This window comes from Melospiza georgiana, chromosome 3 (genome assembly GCF_028018845.1).
Source record: "Melospiza georgiana isolate bMelGeo1 chromosome 3, bMelGeo1.pri, whole genome shotgun sequence".
In the NCBI taxonomy this organism is placed as follows: Eukaryota; Metazoa; Chordata; class Aves; order Passeriformes; family Passerellidae; genus Melospiza; species Melospiza georgiana.
Genome location: NC_080432.1, coordinates 48404151 through 48416444, shown reverse-complemented (window position 1 = coordinate 48416444; position 12294 = coordinate 48404151). Strand labels below are relative to the sequence as shown.

Sequence of the window (12294 nt, the reverse complement as noted above, 5' to 3'; positions counted from 1 at the left end):
GGTTGCCCAGGGAACTGTGGGTGCTCCATCCATGGAATATTCAAGGCCAGGCTGGAAGGGGCTCTGAGCGACCTGGTCTAGTGGAAGGTGTACCTGCCCATGGCACGGGGGTTGGAATGAGGTGATGTATAAGGTTCCTTCCAACACAAAATATTCTCTGATCCTATGATCAGACACACTCCCATGAGGGGCCTGTGAGGTCTGGGAGCCCTATAATGGGCACACCTGCAGGGGGTAGAAGGCTTTTTCCACCACCTTGCAGCCTTTGGAGCTGTAGCAGCTCCACAGCAATCTCAGCAGGGCCAGTCTTCTCCTGCAGCCATGGCTGTGAAGCACCACAGAGCTAAAACAATCACCTATGTCTGTGACTGTTAAAGAGCAAAAGACATTCTTGGAACTGTAGTCCAGAATCGATAACATTTGGATAGGAAATTATTAGTTAATTTTGCTACCTAATGCCTGCTCTCCTGAAGTCAGTCTTTCTTTTCCTGCATGCATGTGAAATTAAGTGTTTCTGGCACTGGGTGTGCTGCCCACATTTTAATGTTCTTTGGAGCATTTTGTACCTACATAGAAGGAAAATATCCCTTTACCATCTGATTTGCTTGAGTTGTATAGTCATCAGTGGTACAGCAAGAAACAGATGGAATGGGAATTAGTAAATTACTCAAGCGCTGTTCTGTAGAGGGTCTTCCTGAACACAAAGTGTGTGTGTATTAAACAGCCACAAAACTTACAATCTATCACATTCAATATTGGGGTTATTGGATGGTGTATCAAAAATACCAAAATACACTTCCCTGTTTGCTGGAGGTGGGGTGTTGGTTGGGCTTCCCACCCCAGAATCGGGGCTTGGTGCAGGGTGCATTTCTGGTGCATACTTCTCTTCTTTCTGAGAAGGCTGTGGCTGCTTTGGTTTGAGGTTTTTGAAACGTTTGAGCTTCACAGGGTCCTTGGCTTCCTTGGCACAATGGAACAAGATGAAAATGTCCCTTCGAAATTTGGAGCTCATTCCAAAGTAGATAATGGGGTTGTAGAAGCTGGCAGACTTAGCAAACAAACTGGCAAGGATGCTGGTGAGGTTGGGCACAGGGTGACCATAGGCAGACCATATAGAGATGACAGCATATGGTGACCAGGCAATAATGAAGGCTGTGCAAATGACAATAGAGACCTAAAAGACAGAAGAAGAATAATGTTACATCTATTTTGGAAGACTACATCAGGGGAGCAAAACACTGAGAATAATAACTTGAACACTTGCTGGAAGGGAAAGGTCTGGATTGCCCTGAAGTGTTATGGCTTATAGGAGAATATGAACAAAGAAATAGTTTGCTTTGACAAAGCCAGGAAGACCTAGGAGCTACGTATTGAATTTTGTCATGGTGGTATGGTTAAGAAATGCCTCATCTAACAGAATGAAAATAGCTGCATTCCCATATGTTTATATGAATACAGAGGGTTTCAGGTAGACTTAACTAAACAGTGAGTAAACTGAAATCTGCACTCTAAACTGCACTCTAAATTCGGAGTATGCTCAGGAGTAGTGTAACTTCTGAAAGAAAAGAGCATATGCCAAACCATATTTTTGGGGTTTGGGCTGTAAAACGAGCTCCAATTATATTTAGATTATTTTTCAAATGTGATGTAGCACCAATATTAACCAACTGATGCAGTAGAAATTTTAAACAAACTGCATATTCTTCACTGACTTCAGACTCTGTCACTAGAGTTATAAAGAAATGAAATGCAATTGATTGGTTTTATTCTCTTCTGTTCTAGCTGAGATCAATTTTTGGAAAGACAGATTTCATTGACATGAATCCCACCCGGTTGAAACCCAAACTCACCCTGGTGACATCCCGCTCTATTCTCCTCTGTCTGTCTGTGGGATCACCCAGTCCTGTCAATGCATGGCTTAGTTTGACTGTGTTGATGATGGACACATATGAGAAGACCATGACTGAGACAGGCAGGAAAAAGCAGCAGATAAAAATGGAGACGATGTAGGACTTGTAGATTGTGGAGAAGTTGGCTTTTGCCCAGTCTATCTCACATGTGCCATACATGCGATCTGGAAAGCAAGAATAAGTTGGTTAGCATTTTTAGAATATTGATCTGCTTTTGAGCAATTATTTATTAGTTAAAATGCTGTATTTTTCTTCTGTCAAGCACTACAGAATGGATCTTTCTGATTTAATGAGACGTGACATTACTTCCTACATAAACAATTTTTCAAGACCATTTAGACTGTAACAAATTTTAATGTGTATTATCATTCTGTTGAGTTTGTAACTGCCAGAGTAAATCCATAATGCACAAACTGTTGTTTCAGGATAGGAAACTGTGACACTGTATTAAAAAAAAATAATTTATATCCTTGAGTGATATGTACTCTTATTTGTCATACTAATCTACATAGTAACTTCCTAAGATGAGCTCGGTTACAGCATAACAAGAAATTCATTGACAGTATGCCAAATGTAAAACGTCACTACTTACATAACTAAGCAGGAAATAAAAAAAAACGAGGCTTCTTGAGGTAGTGGAAGTTCTCTCTGCAGTGAGAGCCATGAGACTAAATTGATACAGCTAATGATAAAGATTATGAGAAGACAAAACATATTAATACTTAGAAAGATATGAGACCTTTCGATAAATGGGAAGCACACAGTCCTGCAACACAGAGATGCAGGTTTTTAAAATGAAGTCAGGCAGATTGCAGGGTCTACCACTAGTGAGACAAGAGCTGACCAGGGGCTTAAGGAAAAGGCAGTGGGAATAATGTGTAGTCTCTGGCTCAAACACTTTTATGAATTACAGTTGACTTCTTTAGGTCTCCTGATGTGTTTGCAAAGATGACCTCATAGAAAACTTGAGTTCTATAACCTTAGAGGTTTTTCTATAGATTGTGAATTTCAAATTTTTCTTTTTAAGTGGAAAAAGCTGTGGTAGCAAATAGAATTACAAATAAATAAAGCATGAATCAAAATTAGGAAAATCAAGTATTAACAGGTCCCGGAGACACAATACAGGTGAAGACTACATGGTTTAGCAGCAGATATCTCCTTAATATCCAGTGGTAATTTTGAAGAAAAAAAATTCCCTTAATTCCTCACAGGTAATAGGAGATTTAAACAGGAGGAATTAAATGAGCAAAAGGTTAAAATCTCTTTCATGATTCTCATCAAAAAGAGCTCAGTATTTTTATCACCAAAATCTCTAGATGTTGCTGTCTGAATGTGTTCTGTAATAGAAATAGATTTTTCTCTCCTTCGCCTTTTCCGTCAGTAGACCTCAAGATTCAAAAATATAGCCTTAAAATCTGGCTTAATTCTGGGTTTCTGCTTTTGAAAACTTTTGCCTGAAAAATGAAACCAGCCTTCAGATGACAGGAGAAGAAAATCCGGCAGATTTTCCACAAGTCAGAATTCAGAGCTATGTTTTTCCCCTCCACAGGGACAAAAACAAGTGGCTTTCCCAAAAACTGGTGGGGTCCTGGGGGCCCCTGAAGATATTGTGTAGTAGTGAAAGGCTGAGGTAGCCAGCTGTAACATGCTGTGCTCTGCTGGTGCCTGCTGCTGGACTTGCTGCTGCTGGGCTCCCACATCTCTGTGGGTGCCCTCACTACAGGTGTGTTTAGAGACAGCCCTGGAACCCCAAATTGCTGTGAGTCTCAGTAGGGGAAAGCACTCCTAGAAGCAGTCTTGAAAACCACTGCCAAAGAATTGAATTCAAACAGGGTCCATGAAGGCACTTGAATGTCCTGACAAAGTAGTGTTGCCCAGAAAGTCCCTGGCTCCAGTTAAGGGCCAAAACCAGACATCAGAAGTACCCCTATAAATGAAGAGCTGACAGATTAATGTAAAAAGAACATAGATCACCAGAAGATACACAGAAAATTACCAGTCAAAACCAACCAAGTTTATGACAGTCCAGAATGCAAAAATATGATATAGAATTCACACAGTCTAATAAACAGTGTGAATTAGCCTCAAACCAAAGGTCTGTTGAGTCAAATATTGTGGGAGTATTTTGGTATGTAAAGGATAGAACATTTAACCAACCATAGGATGGCTGCTTTTCTCACACCCATACTTCAAGGGTCCAGAGATATCTCAAAGCTTACACATTTAGTAAATAAGAGAATATATACACATAGCTGCTTCAGTAAGTCTCCACAAATTTCATGACTTCTCAAAGAATGCAGAGACCTACAGAATCCAGACGGGTAACTGCTGGACAATGTCAGTCACATGATTTCAGTTGTTGGGACTTCTGTATAATTACCATTTGTTCCTAGATATTTGGTTTGTCGAATTCTTACAGGCTTAAATTGAGGCAATTTCTCCATCTTTCCCTCTTGAAGAAATTTTCTGGTCTGTCACATGCCTTAGGCACTGAATTTCTACAGTGTTCACTACACAATTTTTTTCCTTTTTTCCCTCACCCTCCTTTTTTGACATGGTCTTATCTTGCACCCTAATTCTTTCTTGGACTCCCAAACTTTCCAACACTTCAAGTTCCTTTGCTACGTAAATTTTCCTATTTTCAACACATTGTTTTGCCAAATCTTTCTGGCTTGTCTTATTATAGTTTCAAGTTTAACTTGCTGGAACTTGTCTTCTTTGCTAGTTTCCTGAACTTGACAGTTTTTGAAAGATGTCTTTTGATAGTTTTCTTTATCTCACTCCTTAACCATGCCAAGTATTTCTGGCCTCTCTTTTTCCATAGGCAATATGCACTTGGTCCAAGTCTTTCCTGTGATATCTTAAAAAAAAATCTCTTCATAGCTGATACCAAAGCAGGCAACGCTCTGCACCTACGTCACGCACAATGAATGATTTCCTCAGTTCCACTGATAATCGGTCTGGTTTATCACAAACAGCATGGAAGAAAGGTAAGTTTATCTTTGTTAAGTGGAGAGGTGCCAGGTAAGTACAACTGAGAGATACCTGTTACCTGTATAACTGCCCCAGCCGAGCAATGGAGCTGCAGACCAGAAGAAAGCGGCCACCCAAATGAGAACCAGAGCCACCGACATGCTGCTGTTGCTGATGCAGTGACCTGCAATGGCATGCCTGGGTCAGAAAATAGTACTTGGAAAGGCAAGCATATCTCTGAAATCCAAATGCACTCCTATACCACCAGCTAATGAGTAAAACAGCTATTAAAAAAATTAAGGTAGAAAAATGTATATTCATAAGAAAAGCTTGATTTTGAAAGCATCTGTCAGTCTTGTGTTCCCACTGAAGAGTGGAAATAAATGGTTTTTAAGCAGGAGACAATGAGTTTGTTGAGAGCTCTGGAACTGGTGAATTTTGTGTTAGACTAATGCTTTGTAATTTTGTAAAATGCAGGATGCAGTTGTATTTTACATAGAAATTAACAAGATAAATCTAAATTCAGGGGATTTTCTTACTGACATCAAGGTTTTTCCCGTTAAAAAGGAGAAACTAGTCCAGCCTGTATTCACCATTTGATACTAAAGATTCAATCTGTCCTGCTGTTGCCATACACTGTGGTTATTTTTTCATTTATGTGGGAAATATTTATGCATCCACCAATGTTTGTTCCTCAACATTTCTGTAACATTATACTGAGTACTTGCTCAAATTGAGATTCATACATAAATTATGCACACCATCAGATGGATATGTGGTAGAGCTTCACAAAAGGGAACTGTGGGTTTTGAATATGACTTCTTAACAGGCAATGAATAGAAGATATAGGATTACATCACAGCAAAACTCTATCAGCTCCAGCAGCAGTTCATGCTGAAAGTTAGCTTCAACAAGTTTATTATTGCACCCAACTGCGGAAGAACTTTCTGTGGAAAAAATTACCACCCTGCAGAAGTTCTTATCACAGAAAATGCTCCTTGTGCTAGTAAAGAGAAAAACTCATCTGATGCAGCCCATATACATGCACATGCTTTCCCTGGCAGACATTGATAGGCTCCGGCCCGAAAGATGGTGCAAGCAACTTGCAACAAAGGCATGAAAATTGATCTGGTCCCTGACCAGAAACTTCTCAAACTTCATCTCATAGAAGAGTGAATATTTTAAAGTGAGATCGAGACCAGGATGTATAACTTAGGAGCTTGTATAACTTATCATTTGAGTCACATTTTGAGGAGTACAGAGGGTCAGCAGTACCTAGGGTATCTTTGGCACAAGGATGAATTTACCCATGGTGATCCAAGCACACTTGTAATAACTTGGCTCTTACTGGAGTTAACCCTGAAGGATTCTATGAGAACATGTTTGTAATGCAAATGACTGTATTATGTTCTGTTTTTCAATGTGTTTCATTTATATTTAGTATAGCCTGCCTGACTGATAATAGTGACTGAGAGAAGTACGGATTTGCACCAGGTTCAGTGAAGGCAGAACTGGACTTGCCTTTATTCCTTACCTCTCTCAGGATGGCAGCCCTTGATATAGCGTGTCACACTGATCACTGTAAGGGTATTAATGCTAGCCAGGCCAAAGAGAAGTGTCAGGAAGCCATCAACCTGAAAAACAAAGCAGTACAGGATGTTCTGTTACTGCAGAGAGTTGAGGGGGGAAAGAACCACAGGAATTTCTCCTGTCATTTTCATGTTAATGAACTAGAAAGTTTTTCCAGAAACTCAACTATCAGGGAAATGCAAAATGTCAGGTGCAGTTATCTTCTATAGGATCAGTGAGCAAGTAAATGTTCAAAAATTATATAAGTGCTCTGTCATGTACATACAATAAGCAAGCAAGCACACCCTCATATCTATGCTTCCCTTAAATGACTTGTTAAATGAAGGAGAAAAACTTTGAACTGGAAAGAAGAAAAGCCCTGAACACGCAAAAATGCCCTGGATGCAGCTGCCCTGCTTATACAGAGGAAACATGCAAACTGATCCTAAGAAATTTAGGCCAAATATGGAAGAACTAAGAGGTGAAGGGCTGGGCGGAGTGAGAAAATATTTTTTTTCTTTTCTTTAATAGACCCCAAAACCTAAATAGATGCAGTAGATTGAGTCTCAATGACTGGTGTTGCTGGGTGCCTGCTATTTCTGAAGCCCTGATCCTCATCCCCTGGCTGTGACGCAGGAAGAGCCGTGCAGCTCTGTGGCTCCTGGTGACATCAGTGCCTCAGCCATGTCCTGGGATGGCCACAGCTCTGTGAGCTTTATAACCAGGTATAACCAGGAAGTTCTGTCGGCTGTAGCGGACACGGGTGCAGCCATCTGCTAGGGAGCACTCTGTGGCTGGGAAATGATCCAGGCAAAATGCTGACAGCCAGTCCCTTAGTTTTTTGGAATCTTGCAACAATATATTAAACTGTCCAGAGCAGAGGAGCTCTTGGAGGTGCCAGTTTTACACCTAGTGAAGCAAGAATATTAAGCGTCTCTGGACAGTAACTTGGCATTAAAATACTGAAAGTTTTGGCGGAAAGGCACATCATTATTCTACGGAACAAACTCTGTCTTTGTATGAATGGGCACAACTCCTGTGGAATTCCATTTATCCCAGCACTGAATCTGGGGCTTTAATCCAGGCTTAAATCTAAGACCCTGGCAGATTGTATAAATTTGCTGAAGGGTTAGAAAAGGGACAACTTCATCACTTCTTTCACTGGTGCTTTTCCTTACTACCAGTGTCCTCATATTGACACTAAATACTTCTTTTTGCCATCTTTTACAGACCCACCACATTTTAAACACATGCAAGGCTTGCTACTACAACAATCTACACTCACCTGTGCTCTGATTAGAGTCAGCTCATGCTAGGTGTAGGAATGCAACCATGTTTAAAACAGACTTTTTTGGATGTGTCAGCTACCTACTAGAAGCTGCACTTGACTGAATTTGGCCTGCTGTGTGCTGTGGATGTTGGTGAAATACCTGGATATGTAAATGTGCTCTGCATTTCATTATCCTTACTGGTGCAAACAGCTGCCACCTCTCCATTTGCTCTAACAATGCTTCATAGATGCGGAAAACACAATGACCATAATCTTAAGGAATTGCACTAGTTATTAGATTAGAAAGGAAGCAGTATTTCAACAAGAATGCAAATGAACACTTTGAAATTAAGCCTAAAGAGCTATGAGATTGAATACTAAAAGAGCAGAACAGGCTTCTCACTGTGTATCATAGGCCTATGTTAAAAGCAGGGGAGTTTTTCTGAAATAGATCTGTTTGTTTTATCACTGGCAGATGTGGCCATTTTTCTCCTACCCTCCTTCCCTGATGTCAGATCAAAGAGACACAATTATATCAAGTGGTCAGTTCAAACAGCATTTGAGCACATCTACAGGGGAGGAAGGTGAGTCTAAAAATACACTCTTGGCCTTTAAGATGCTGTCACCATAAGAAAGAAAAGCCTAAATGTTTTCTTTGGAGTGGTGCCTTGCTAAAAAAATGTGGTTTTATCTAAATCAACATAGTTCATGGATTGAGCCATTGTCAGTACCAGATCTTGTTTGCATACTATTTCATACCAGCATTTCATCAGACCTTCTGCAGGTGTGGGGGCTACCACCAGAGATGTTACCAGGGCCAAATGGCTTGTAAGTGGCAGCAGCCTCCCAAGGCAGTTGTCACTGCTTCCATGCTGGCCACAGGCTTGGTGGCTTGGGAACAGTGACAGTGGGAAACATTATGAAGCAGAGGGAGCTCTGGATGAAATGAATAAAGGAGGTAAATGGTGGCTCTCAAACTGCAGAACAGCCCATACAGGAGCCACAGCATCTGGAATATTTAACCACAAGAGACCATCCAACAGGCTGCTTTGGGAGCATGATGCTCAGACTACTCTTGTCCCGAACTTTTATTGGCAGCAAGTGGCTTTTGAGCCCTACTATGCATAAACCATTTCCCAGCAAGTTTGTCAATGCTGCAACCCTTTTATATCATTGTCACTTAGACATATGTCCTCAGAAGAAAACAAGAGATCTTCCTCTAGATATAGCCAATTTACTTCAAGCTTACACCTACTAGATTTGGAAGAAAGATCTCTGCTACTTTTTCTGCTCTTGAACAGACAGCACTGACTGTAGGTAGCAAGGCAACTGCTAGGCACCCAAGTAGATAACAACAGAAAAACTGCTTTAACATAGTCCCAATTTCTATAGACAGAGATTAATAGCTGCATGTTACAAAAATATGTGATAATTTCAGTTTTCTGCATCTTTAAACATATACGGAATGACAGCCAAGGAAATACTAGAATAGAAAATAACATTTTATTACTTTGGAAGAAGATTGATGCTCTTCCCCTTACACAGTTCTGGTTTTTCTTTTATTCTACTCCCCAGCCAGCTCCTTCCTTCCATAGTCATAATACTTCTTCAATTTCTGTTTAATGCAATTTTTTCCTTCCGATTATTAATTATGATCAAATAGCAGCAGTGTTAACATGCAGTAATGAATTCTGACATAAACACAAAGTTGATTGCACGGTAATTTTAATACACCAGCTTTCCCTTTTACCCATTAAGAAGCAGAAGTAGATTACCAATTTTAAAAGCTTTCTCTCAGTGCCCTACCAGCATTACTCCCTTGGCTATATAGATATGCATGGAAGGTGCTCATTATCTTTATACTGCCTGGAAGCTAAGACACAACTAAGGAAAAAATTGTGGGTTTTTTCTGCTTTGCACTTGTGCCTGACTTTAAATCTCACTAATGCTCTTGGAGCACTATTTGCAACCCACAATACATAGAGCTCCTACTGCATGCAAATTCATTTGCTTCAACACAGAGAGAGTTAGGAATCCCCAGTGCACTATAAAATGTTTAGCTGTGAGCTTAGGTGTGCCTCACTTTTGCTACCTTTAATTCTTATGGATCCCTACTGATTCATAAGGGTTGTCTTCATTTAAAGCACAGTAAAATATAACCTATTGTTCATAATATTGGATTAATCAAGGTTTAATTGCACAAAAGCAGATTGCCAAAATAGCTATTACTTTTCACTTTGGAACAAAACATTGATCTCACCAGCCACAAAGGCTGCCTCACTCCCTCCTCTGGCCAACTGATAAATCTGTAGCAATTTCCCAAAATCCATTTGTTTCCCTTCAGAACCATGGCATCCTGTATTTTTCTTCTATTGAAAATGAGATAACGAATATGTAAAGAAAAGCATAAACTTCAAACAGGGATTATTTGCCCACAGCATATACTTAAAGTTGCCACAATAAGCTCTCTCAGAATTACTATTTTTTAAATACAAATCAGATTATTTTGAGTAATTAGATAATGGCAATAAACCTCATTCAACATCAAGAAATGAAAAAGCACTTAAATCAATCTTCAAGAAACACATTTGTAAAAGCAATTGTAGACACCTTGGAACAGATATTTTAAAATTAAAAACTTAATTTTAAATTTAACCATTTCTTAAAGTTTGAAGTAAATGCAAAAATATTCCACTTGAGTCTGATGACAAAGTAATTCTCCCATCTCTCAAATATACTATGATGTGTCTACTGGACTACACTAACTCTTTAGTCACAGATGTTCTAGAAGGACTACTGAGTTCAATAATCAAAATTAGTCTTCACAAAAGACTACTTAAAACCCACAATGCATAGTGTTCCTAAAGCACTCAGTTTCTTTGAGATTTTCTACAATACAGGAGGTGAAAGCGATTTACCATTTACTACAGCTCCCACATCTTTTGCTCATGAGACATTGTTCTGGTATGTTTGCATCCTGCCCTTCAAAATGTCTCAGTAGGCTTCAAGGATAGCTATGCTTAGAGGTGATGGCATCAGCCCAAGTCATTGGAGGGCTCTGACACCTCTATGTATAAGTAAACAATGAGAATTGATATGCTACAGGATTAGGGAGTTTAAACCATTAAGTGAGAGCATCAGACATTCAGTATTTTGCACTCACAAAGTGATTAAATCTTTCTGTGGCTGGCATGTATTCTAAAGATAGAAAAATATGAATGCAGTATTTGGACTATACTATTATGTCTCCAGATATGTAATTATGCTAATTATACTATATAGTTAATGTATGTTCAGTGCCACTATTACTACATGCAGGTTACATTTTGGCTTCAGTGAACCTGGGGAAGCCAGTTTCATCTACCAGATTAATCAATTAAGGTTCAAGGTATACTCACTTTGGGCTGACCGTCAGCTACTGTAGTTGCAGCTTCTCAGGCCACAATTTCTACTCCTGCCCCTATCAAGGACCACATCTATGAATGGTGGGGATGCCCTTGAGGGCACTGCATTTAATGAACAGATAGAAATTGAGTGCAGAATTTCCTCACACAGCCCCATCATATAATAATCTTACTTCAGATACTCCATCTCCAAATGCTTGGGAACACACCTGATTTCTAGCTCTGGGTAGATGCTGTGGAATCACAGCAGATTTATGCCTCTTGTGTCCCCCCGTGAAGAGTAAACGGGGAGCATCTAGTTCATACCACTGCAGTGGATCCAGACACAATGGAAAGATTCCCATCTTCAGGTTAAATGCTGAATTGCCATTGTCTTTCTGTGAATTAGTGTAAAGGGAAATTAAGAAGCACTAGATAGGAAAATCTAGCATTGCCCTTTGGGGACATGTGTGCTACACTGTAAAATTCTTTTCAGTGGGCCTGAGCCAAAACTCCTCTCCACTGTAGTGATGTTAATTCAGAGTCTACTTGTTTATTGTCAGCATCACCATTAATACAAACAAATAAATACACAGATAAAAGAAGAGTCACCTGTCTCATCTTTACATTGCCATTGAAGACAAGGCTTAGCTTTGTGGACTGTAGATAACTGAAATCCATGCACATCATATTAAAATCACTTTCTTTTTTTTCCAAAGTATTTTCCATTTCAGAATATCATGTTAAATGTTTCTTGAAGTTTACACACCTCGAGGGAATCAGAGGTACCAATGTTCATGGACTTTGCCAGGACAGCCCAGAGACTACAAGTGACCCTACACATTCCCCAAAATACAATCCTCTATGCTGCTTCCCAACAAGGAGGAATCTGCTTACGTAGCCACCCTCAGGTTTATACAAGGACATCTCTGACTCTTGGCTGAATGCCTAGAATTTAACTTGTTCTTCTGCTCAGGAAGGTCCTGGGCAAAAGGTGGGGCAGGTTAGTGGTGGTACCAGCTCAGCCTTAAGTGACCAAGACAGGAACATGTTATTTTCCTGAAAACCTGAAAAAGCTGCATGACTACTAGCAGATCTCCTTTTAGGTTAATATTCTTGTCCCCTATGGATCCTGCACCAAAATAACAGGAGAGTCACAAGCATTTTCAAGGAGTCCTAGTAGACCAGG

General features: G+C 39.9%; 1 protein-coding gene across 1 annotated transcript in view; it reads right to left on the bottom strand.

Moving 5' to 3' along the window:
- Positions 1–733: 733 nt before the first annotated feature.
- Positions 734–12294, bottom strand: part of LOC131081986 (opsin-5-like) — a 29591-nt gene continuing 18030 nt past the window's right edge. Inside the window, exons 4-7 of the mRNA XM_058021446.1 lie at positions 6418–6517; positions 4963–5067; positions 1851–2074; positions 734–1174 (exon numbers count right to left, since the gene is read on the bottom strand). Coding sequence (XP_057877429.1) covers positions 734–1174; positions 1851–2074; positions 4963–5067; positions 6418–6517 — 870 coding nt within the window. The remainder of the gene's footprint in view (positions 1175–1850; positions 2075–4962; positions 5068–6417; positions 6518–12294) is intronic.